The 10,677-nt window shown below is 42.4% G+C and overlaps 2 protein-coding genes across 5 annotated transcripts in view; one reads left to right on the forward strand and one right to left on the reverse strand.

Annotated features, from left to right (window-relative positions):
• Positions 1-8,684, reverse strand: part of nav1b (neuron navigator 1b) — an 89,401-nt gene extending 80,717 nt beyond the window's left edge. For all 4 annotated transcript variants that reach the window (XM_040115697.1, XM_040115696.1, XM_040115695.1 and 1 more), the window contains exon 1: positions 8,331-8,684. The gene's annotated coding sequence lies outside the window, so the exon portion shown is untranslated. The remainder of the gene's footprint in view (positions 1-8,330) is intronic.
• Positions 5,901-7,886, forward strand: LOC120783034 (troponin I, slow skeletal muscle-like). Its single transcript, XM_040115703.1, has 7 exons — positions 5,901-5,930; positions 6,126-6,132; positions 6,253-6,294; positions 6,441-6,572; positions 6,725-6,814; positions 6,985-7,161; positions 7,634-7,886. Exons 1-7 carry the CDS (start codon positions 5,917-5,919, stop codon positions 7,736-7,738), a joined length of 567 nt encoding a protein of 188 aa, XP_039971637.1. The 5' UTR covers positions 5,901-5,916; the 3' UTR covers positions 7,739-7,886.
• Positions 8,685-10,677: the final 1,993 nt, after the last annotated feature.

Raw genomic sequence — 10,677 nt, forward strand, 5'->3', positions numbered from 1 at the left:
CCCAGCTAACTGGCTTACTCCCCACAGTATTAACCCAGCGTTACTTCCAATAAGCATTCAAACAAAAACCAAAAAAACAAAAACAAAAAAAAAAGCTCGACTAGAACACCCAGTTTTCACTACAGCAGCCTCAAAACAAACTTTTAACAAAGTTGTTATAGCTTCATTATCTTGGGCTATAACGCTACAGCCAATACAATAGGCGCTTGGATAACCCAATGTCCCGCCATGATCTCCATGACAGAAGAACATGTATGCTGACAGTACGAGTAGTTTCCAAAAAAACTTTGTGAATATGCAAATTAATGCAGTAAGACACAAAAAAAATAAAAAATAAATAAATAAATCAGACCATGTACTCCATATGGGGTACCAGTGGTGTAAGTATGAAGTTTCTGCTATGTATTTTTCTTGAATTATCATGCTTTTGTCGACCTCCGGCTGAATTCAAGGACACATTGCTTCTAAAAACTGTTACAAATTCCAAGCGATGAATTCGCCCCCGGCGTCACCGTAAAGAATGGAAAGCTCGACATGTGTAGCGACGGTTACTTAAGGGGGGGTGGGTTTTAGCCAACGGTCAGTTCCATTTGATATCAAACTTTCACATTTTAAATGAGAAATTAAATTAATTACTTCTGTTACTGGACATCACACGTTACGCATATGAGTAAACCCTGCCTGATACAACTGAAGTACATGTTTTAAATTCTTCTTCCGGACACAGACTTATATAATACTCTTTACAGCAAAGAATCGCATGTGAAAGCTACTGAACTGCAAACTTCTATATAATCCCTTGGCATCTGTATATATGAGTCAGTGCCCAGTTTCCTAGAGACAGTCTAGCAAACACTCAGCACTTTGTTAATCCTGCTGCCATATATACTGTGGAATTACAATCAGCTGCCCCGGGCCAACAGCCTGGATCTCAGTGTCATAAATCGAATCAGCATCGGGGAGTTCCGAGTCCTGACTCAGCGAGAGCAAAGGAACAGTCCGGCAAATTTTAGCAATCTTAGCTCCACTTAAAAAAAAAAAAAAAAAAAGGATACGGTAAGATTCAATTATCTCAGACACCCACAGACTCATTTCACTATAGAGACTGGTCCTTCACCAGCAGTGTTTCCTCATTGGCGGTGCCCCATTCTTGACGTGAACTTGAACAATGCACAGCGACTCTATAAATATGAAGCTGTCATAAATAGCAGGGTTGGCGGCCCAGCAGGTCCTGACACCAGCGCACCTCTCAGTCACCGTGGTCTCACGAGGCCGACCGCGCGCTAGTTATCCCGCTGAACTGCTCACCGGGTCTGCTGTCAGCAGGGCGCGCCACGGCATCCGCTGGCCGGCACATGTTACCAATGTAATGCATGTGTTTACGATTTAAAAAAAAAAAAAAAAAAAAAAAGGCACAAGAGTACTGAAATGCTGTTTTAATAATACTGTAGTTTTCGCTGAGTGTGCAACATACAGATGGTTGACAAATTAGAGTAAGACCACACAACTAACTAACTGGATGAATTGCCCTCTCAGCCACCAGGTTTCAACCCAGTCAAACATCTTAGAGCTTGGACCGACGTGTTTGTCAGATAGCACTCTCCACCATTATCAAAACAACACGAGGGAATATCTTTCACAGGCTTGTATAATCAATGTCAAGGAGCAGTTAAGCTGTTCTGCTCTCGCTATGCAAATAGCTGAAGCGCTATGCAGCGAGCTTAACGCTTCCAACAAAAGGTTCAGGAGCGGGAAGTTGGTCTGTTTTAGTTTTTTTTACAGGGAGCAGTTGTGAGAGTGAAAAAAAACAAAACAGTATTCGGTAAAACAGCAGGATCATTGATAGTGATTACAAAAGAGCCGATAGAAAACCCTAAACCTTAAAGTCGATCGAAATATGATGTAACAATGAATTACTAGTGCGCAGAATGGATTTGCATAAACAAAATGCCGAAATATAAAAACAAATTTAAAACTGTCACACTGATTCAAGTGTCCCTCTGTAACAGAACATGTCAGGAAGAGACAAAGTATCGTCACAGTGAAAGAGCAACAAGGCCCCAACATCAACACAAAGCCAAAAGTAGATTACTACTGAATTCAAAGAGCTTGTGTCAAATTCTAATTTAGTTACACTTTTACTGCCAACTATGTCATTTAGAAATTACATTTATACACAACTGATTTGCAAAAGCAGTTATGTTTTGACGGGAACACTTGCAACCGGATTACATAATAAGGATATGCTTTTGATTTATGTATTTGGCAAGTCGCAAATACGCTGATGAAAGTGTCAGGAAAGTGCTCAGACCCCCCCCAATCAAATGATCCATTCCTGCAGTACAATATCCACTTGTAGTGACTACAGCATTATTAAACTCTTTTATGGTTATGTTTAGACTCTCACTGCACTTGGTTAAGGTTAGGGAAAGTTCGTGGTCTGGTTTAATAACAAAAAGGAGTTCAGTGACTTCAGGCGGCTGCCGCCATTAATAAGTGTAGTGCTTCATTCATCCATTCATTCATAAAAACACGCTGCCTCTGAACATAGTCCAGCCAGTGATTACACTGTCAGTAGCAGTTTAGTATTGTATCAACATAAATATCCAGGAGACGGGGTTGCTCGCTGCCTAGCACAGCTGCCCAAGATACCGCAGTCTCTTTCTCCGCTGAAGATGATGACCTTGCCTCGGTGGGAAAAGCCCTGTCAGAAAGCTGGCAACGATGGCTAGCTTTAGCACTAAGCAGATCACAGAAAAACAAAAATTCCACATCTCCAATTACATAGAGAAAATTACAGAAAGTAACAAACAAAAAAAAAAGACCTATGGCGTTTGTGGAAACATAGTTCACTTGTTTCGTTCACATGGTACCAACATGTGGCACTTCTAGTCCGGCAAAAGTGGCCCTTGTTCATTTATATTGAGACTGAAGTGAGGTTAATGGGTAAAAGTAGCAGGGATCCACAGCGCTCCGCTTTTCACCCCTGCCTGCGGCGGGGCTCTATGGATGGTACGGAGGGCAGTGTCAGTCTGTCCGCCGGTCAGTCGGTCAGGCAGCCGCTTTGGCTGCACTGAGATCAGAGCTGAGAGGCGCTGCCACGTACATGACCGACTTTGAAACGCAGCCTCTAAGTTCACGCCACTGCTGTAAGAACTGAAGACAGTTAAATCTAACTCAAACACAAGCGATTTCATGGATTAAATTTAAAAAGGACTCATTGTCCTTGCATGAGTGAACTGAGCACTCGGACGCGTGTTCACACAAACAGACCCATGCACGTGTTTACATTTTACTCTGCACACACAGACGCAAACGAACCCCAACACAAAGCGCGCACACATATTTCGGGCCATTATCAATAGAGTGGCAGCATCACATGTTGCTGCAATTTGTCTATGTTTAGTTGGGAGGCCTTAGCCAAATGTACACTGGAAACTGCATTCCTGCCTTAAAACCACAGCTTAGCATTGTCTGCAGCTATTATCCTAATCAGACCGAGGGGGCCCTGCAGTGTCAGAGGGGACGGTGCACGTCTCCAACATTGCTCTCAGTAGCCACAGAAAATCTCAGAAAATCATCTACAGTGACAAGACAAATTGTTTGACAATGGCTGCTTGAAGTTCGCTTGACTTGAAGAAAGAAAAGAAAAGAAAAGAAAAAAAAAAGGGGGGGGGGGTGGTTAACTTGAACTTTCTGTATACAAAGCAGGAGTCTGTTAGCATGAACAAAGCAAAGAGTAGGGGAGAACCGACTTAGAGCTTTAAATAGTTCGCCCACGTAAAAGAGGAAAAACAGATTGAAAAGTGGTGAAGTGAAAGTTGACGAGGATGATGTTTATCCCGTCCTGCCACACGCAAAAGCTCACAGACATTATTATAAAGAAGCAGAGAGCAGTGATCTGTCAACGCAACACAAGCATCACAATCACAGCTATCCTGGGACCAACCCCTCTCGTGGGGGGGGGTTGTGTGTGTGTTTGTGTTTCTATTTAAGTCTCCTTGTGATAGAGAGGAGGGACAAAGGGGAACAGGAGATAAATATTTTGCCGTGTTCTTCTCTCCATCACTTTGTGTCTGTCTGCATCCACAGCGTCATCACAGAAAGGTAAGGCCAAGCATCTCTGCTGCACTTAAACCTATGAAACTTTAGTGATTACTTCTGATATACGACGCCAAGTCACCTGTGTACTTTAGTGTTTGAGGTTTTGCTCGTTTGATGTGAAAAATGGATTTTTACTTTGTATTAGATCAATTTGTTTAGACTTTAAATAAAATGTTGGTGTTTGGGATCAAAGAAAGAGCAATCTGACCAACATTACATTTAGTTCTGCGACTAACAATTACTTCCATTATTGATTAATCTAAAGATTATTTTCTAGATTAAAATCGATTAATCATATGGTTTAAAAAAGAGGCCACACGTTCCCAGAGCCCATGGTGACGTCTTAAAAAGGTCTTGTTTTGTCTGACCAAGTCTAAAACCCAGAGATATTCAGTTTTATGATGAAAAACACCAAATAGTCACATTTGAGAAGATGCAACCAGCGCACCCACTCCCCCACTACTTTTGCTTAAAAAATTACTTAAACTATTGATCAATTATCATAATAGTTGCAAGTTAATTTTCTACCAATTAACCAATTAGTCTTTTCAGTTCTAATTACATTTTAAAAAAGAAAAACAATAAAGAAAATCAAATTTCTACAACTATGATGACTCGCTAAATCACTGTTACCTCGATTTAATATCGTATGATCACAAGTTATTTAACTGCAGAAAAATCAATGGGCAATATTGGTAAAATCTTCTATCACAGTATATGTAGTTTGCTACTGCAGTTTTGTAACAGCAAAATTTCTGGAAGATTACCACAGTATTAAAGGCATGGTAAAATCTGGATCGTCAATTTTTTTTCCAATCAAAAGAAAAATAAAATCGATTCGATTCATCATTAACAGTAATTTTTAAAGCATAAATGCCAGTGCCAGCTTCAATATTGTTCGGATTTGCTGCTTTCCTTTGTCTTATGTGGTATTAAATAAAAACGAATATGTTTATGTTAGAAAATGTTGGTCAGACAAAACTAGCAATCTGGGGTCTTATAGACCAAACGATGAACCAAGAAAATAATCAGAAGGTTGATCGGTAATGACAATGATTGTTAGTTGGGGCAAATTTATATAGTGTTAAAGTATATATCACCCAAAGCTTTGTAGAAAATACAATTTTTTTTTCTTCTAAACTTCTTTATATAAATCTTCTTTCTGAGCCAGTTTCTTTGGTTAAGTCAGCTAGGCATCCTTAAAAACAAATGTTAGGTCAGCTCTGCTCCGAGAATCGGGGACCCTGCCTATATTCGTGTCTTTATCCGTTGGAAAAGTGGGGCTGAAAGTGGGAAACGTCATCTGTCTGGAATAGCTGCCACGTTGGGGGCTTCGCGTTGCGTCTCCCTGTCTGCCATCGATTTGATCTATGGCAGGGCAGAGTGCTGTCAGCACTGGGAGGTGACTGGTCAATTCTGTCCAGCGGGCTCTATGAGTGAGATGCAACGATGACTTATAAACAAAACAAAAAACAAAACATGTGAAAAGTCACATCCAGTTATTTAATTAAAAAAAAAAAAAAAACTGAAATCATTACTAATTCTAAAGAATAAAAGTAGCTGATCTAAAATTAACCCAAGATGACAGTCCTCAAAAAGATCAACTTATCTCTATATACAGTATACTGTATATTTCCATTCAGGTAACACTATACGGTCGACTGCGTAGTGGCATGTATGTATAGTGGAGCTAAAATGGAAACAGTAGTGAAGACCCATTGGGGACTCTAGACCCAAGTGGTCCCCACTGTCGAGCACTTCAGAGGCACAAGGTTTTATTTTTGTCTTCCAGGGGGAATTCGAATAGCCAAGATGCCTGAGAAAGCGTAAGTGTATTGTATTTCTGTTTGTTTTTTTCCCCATTTCCAAATGAGTGGATCAGTTTCATACAGCAAATTTATCCATGGAAACAAATAATTGAAGCAAACACGGCAATTATCAACTTTTTTTCTTACTACTACTGAATGCTAATGCTTCATTTCTGTGTCTATTATGTTCCTCTCTTTATTCGCTACCCGCAGACCGGAGGTAAGATGTCAAAGAAACTGCTGACTAAGAAATCTAATACTTTAATACGGGCATTAATATCAAGATTATCACTGTGGCCGACAAAATGTCACACTAAAAATAAAATCATTCTTTTTGCAGAGGAAATCTAAAATCTCAGCCTCGCGCAAGCTCATGCTGAAGGTGAGTGGGCAGTCACGTTTGCGCAGACAGAATCCAAAGTCACAATAACAGGAAGTCAGACAGTCAAATTTACTTTGTGTGTGTGTGTGTGTGTGTGTGTGTGTGTGTGTGTGTGTGTGTGTGTGTGTGTGTGTGTGGTGTTTCAGAGCCTGATGGTAGCCAAGGCTAAGGAGGACCTGGAGCAGGAAATGGTCGAAAAGGAGGAACAAAAGGCAAAGTACCTGGAAGAAAAAGCTCCTCCAATACAGACCAGCAGAATGTCCTTAGCAGAGCTGAGGGTATAGATTTTTACATTTAACACCATTCTGTTCGTGTTTGCAAATTAAAACTCTGTAAATTATTTATGTTTACCAAAATAATGTTGCCAAAGGGATCTCAGCAGATGACATTGGTGCAGATTTACATCCAATACCTCCTACTTTCTACACAGACATTATGTGAAGAGCTGCATGCCAAAATAGATGTGGTGGACGAGGAGCGGTATGATATCGAAGCCAAAGTCTTGCACAACACCAGAGAGGTATCGGAACACTAACATGTCTTAAAGCTGCAGCAGTACACCGATCTAGTCAAACAAAAGTACCTAATGTTGTTACATCTAGTAGGCTCAGCCTCAGACCGACTCTGGAAAGGCCGTCACTGTCTGCGGCCGATAATCTACATTAATTTCACGCTCGACGTTCTCCACAGATCAAAGACCTAAACATCAAGGTACTGGACCTGCGAGGGAAGTTTAAGAGACCCAACCTCAGGAGAGTGAGGGTTTCTGCTGACGCCATCCTGCGCTCACTCCTGGGCTCAAAACACAAGGTCTCCTTGGATCTGCGAGCTAACCTCAAATCGGTCAAGAAGGACGACACAGAAAAGGTGGGTTTGGGAAAAGGGACTAGATGTATTCCCACGGCATATGAACCGCAGCTGTGGCAGCTGCATGGTGACAATTTAAGGAGCACGTTTTCACATTAGGCCCTTTTTGCTGACGTTCCTACTGAGGGTGATGACAAGGTGTGAAAGAAATTAATTCGCTTTCTTAAACTGCCGAAACAAAAAGAAACCACTGGTGCAAGGGTCAAATTATGTCAGATTATGTTTAACAAGTAAAGTCAAGCTACAGTGTTTCTGGTTATATAAGAGATGATCCGCTGCACCAAACATCTGACGGAATGAATGTAGACCAAATCCATTAACTGATAAATGTAAATTACCATATCTTTAAGTGTGCAGAGGATCCTTTTCTCTTTTCCAAGTACTTTGGCATATGCTCTCCAGGTGGGCTAGCAATGCTACACTGTGAAAAAAAAAAAAAAACTCTCTCTAATGTCTGTCCTGTGAGCTGCAGGAGAAGACTGTGGAGGTGAGTGACTGGAGGAAGAATGTGGAGGCCATGTCGGGCATGGAGGGCCGCAAGAAGATGTTTGATGCAGCGAAGGGCCCCAACCAGTAGATGACAGTGCGGCCTTTCATCTCACGTCAGATACCATCACTTGCCATCCGAAGAGAGCCGAATACAACACACAAAACAAAAAACACTAACACTTCACCAGGTCACGCAGAGAATTTCTTGCTACTTCATGTTCAGTATCTTTTCCCTGTAACACTCACATTTTTCTTTCTGAAATAAACGCAGCAAACGAAGACTCTCCCTTTTTTTTTTTTTGACTGTTGCCAGAAGGAAAAGCTTTGCATCAATCAGCTCTTCTGATGTGACTTCGGTGGATTTTTCTGACACTGTTTACGTGCCTACGTGCAGTAACACGCACTGCTCGCCCCTGCGGCACAGACATTTTAACCTGAAGATGCAGAAACACACGCCTTTTAAAAAGACAACACGGTCCAAATGTTATCAAGGTCAGAGTACTGTCCGTGGAATAACATACTGTACCAAAATGCATAGTTGGGGCCCCAAATTTTCACAAAAAAGGCCAGATGTAGCTGGAACAACTCAAACCCCAATTCACTACAGATAGACAGATAGACAGATACCAAACGACAATCACACAAAAACCACTTCATGGGACTTAGTTCATTGTTATTACCCAATATGCCAATATGGACAGCAGCCTAAAAGCAGAAATTTGCAACGAGCAGATGCCAAGACGTCAGCAGCAGCAGCAACAGGTCACCACAAGCAGCACAACCCCTCCTGCAGCCTGGCGAGGAGAAGCAACGGTACCTGGCAAACCCTCCGGGCGGAGACAGCGGCCAATGGACACGGGACAGGAGAGATACTGCCATGATCCCCACAAATCCAAGTCCAAGTCCAAGTCCAAGTCCAAATCCAAGTCCAAATCCAAATCCAAATCCGTCCCGAAACAACACGGCTGCGCCGCCGGTAGGTCGGCTTCACCGTGAACGGCTCAACGAGCGGCAGAGCTAGACGGCGGCCAGAGGAAGCTATCCACGGCTCAAAAAGCCCGCCTCACCGCGGAGGGTGCGTTTGATATGCGCTGCAACAGGTACAGGTGCGTCGTGCGTGAGTGTAGCGGGGAAACCGGCCGTCTGCCTGCACTAAAATACGGAAGCCCCCAAGGTTCTTATAATTAGCTGCTGCATTTAAGCGAATAATAAAATGTACCGAAAAAAACCAACATACAAAAAAAAAAAAATGGGTGAATGAATGTATGTAAACTGATGTTTTACTGAGTGTTTTTGACTTTTTTTTTTTTTTCAAGGTGTCCCTTCAGAAGCCAGCTGGGCCGGGGCTGGGATTGAACATTGAATTCGAACTCACCCCCAGCATTTCTTTGGTCCTGGCTACCACCTTGTCCGCTGACCACGCATTTCTATCCGTGTTAATACAATATTCACAATACAGTGTGGGGCATGTTTCCACGACGCGATATTTCCAATATAAATCATGTTTGTATCCATAACAGGTCTGCAGCTAAGAGCAATTTCCAATGTTGATTAATCTAACGATCATTTTCTCAACTAGATGATTAATCAGTCTTTAAAATGTCAAAAGGAAAATGAAAATGTGGAAAAAGTCCCACATAATTTTCCCAGAGCTTGAGGGGACGTCTTCCAAACGCTCGTTTTGTCCTCTCAACAGGTCAAAACCCCCAAAATATTACATGTAAAAAAAAAACTACTAATCTATTTGATAGTAAATCTATTTGAGAAAAGCTTGAACCAGCAAATGTTCAGCAATTTGTCTTGAAAAATTACCAAAACGATTAATCAGTCATTCCTTTCTGTTGACCTGACATTAAGAATTTTTTTTTTTTTTTTAGTCCGATTATTCCAATACTTCCGCGTCTGTCACTCTCGCGACGCCGGTCGAGGAAAGCTCCCCGACGGCGACCGTCCAGGCCGGTAAAAGCGGGACACGGCGCGGGCGGACGCCTTTGCTGCATCCCCGCTGCGGTTTTCACTTTCCGCCACGAGGCGACAGTGTCAGCCCGCAGTCGGTCTGCGGAGCCCGGGACATGAGATGTCCCCGGCCGCCGGGTCTCAGCCTGGCGGTCTGAGAGCGAAGAAGGACCCGGGGGTTAGGTGTGGCTAGATACGTTGCCCGTTGAAAATCTGAATATATATTGATGTTATAGAAAGTTTAAGCCGAGGATTCTTATCGGGACCACTGGCGTGTCAGGGTCCAACAGTGCCAGGGGGGGCCCGAGTACTTTCCGCTGTTTGTTTCAGTTGACTCATGTGCCAGACGGGTGGGGCTTGCAACAATACAATCAGGAGCCTGAACTCCATTTAATCAGAGTCAAGTTCTTTGGCACCGAGGCCCGTGATTGTCTGATTTCCTAATGCTGCATCACAGCTTTGTTGCACCCCACTCAACGGATATTAGAAAGACTAACATGAACTCTAAAACAATGAAACACGTAATTATTTTATTCAGGTGTTTTATCCAGTGTCTGAGAACCTACAAGAAGTAGGAATCTGTGCATTACATACCGATGAACGATTGTCCTCTGAGCTCTCCGATTGGAATCATATGTCCTGTACGCTACTGTATATGTCTATGTCAGTCAGACGATTACAAGCTTTTTATTCTGTAGGAGTCGAGATATGCCAAAATGTTGATTAAAAGAACTCAAACGGTTTCCGCCTGGGTTATGACTGTGTGATTTTTTTTTTCCCCCTCCATTCTTACATGTAAACGTGTTGGAGCACAGAACACAGGCGGGCTGACTGTTTGTGTTCAAACAGCCCGGTCCTCATGGCGCAAAACAAACATTTCGCTTTCCTCTTACGTGTAAATAACCACAGCACACAACATTTGACACAACCCAGGGATTACCGGGATATTGATGTCTCAGGTACACACACAGATATTTTCCCCTGAGTCGTGGAAGAGAAAGAATTGGTGACATAGCGTCCATCTTTTACTCTGCAAAACACATGGATCACTTCCTTCATATCGATGTACGA

Source organism: Xiphias gladius, chromosome 21, assembly GCF_016859285.1.
Source record: "Xiphias gladius isolate SHS-SW01 ecotype Sanya breed wild chromosome 21, ASM1685928v1, whole genome shotgun sequence".
NCBI classification, from domain to species: Eukaryota; Metazoa; Chordata; class Actinopteri; order Istiophoriformes; family Xiphiidae; genus Xiphias; species Xiphias gladius.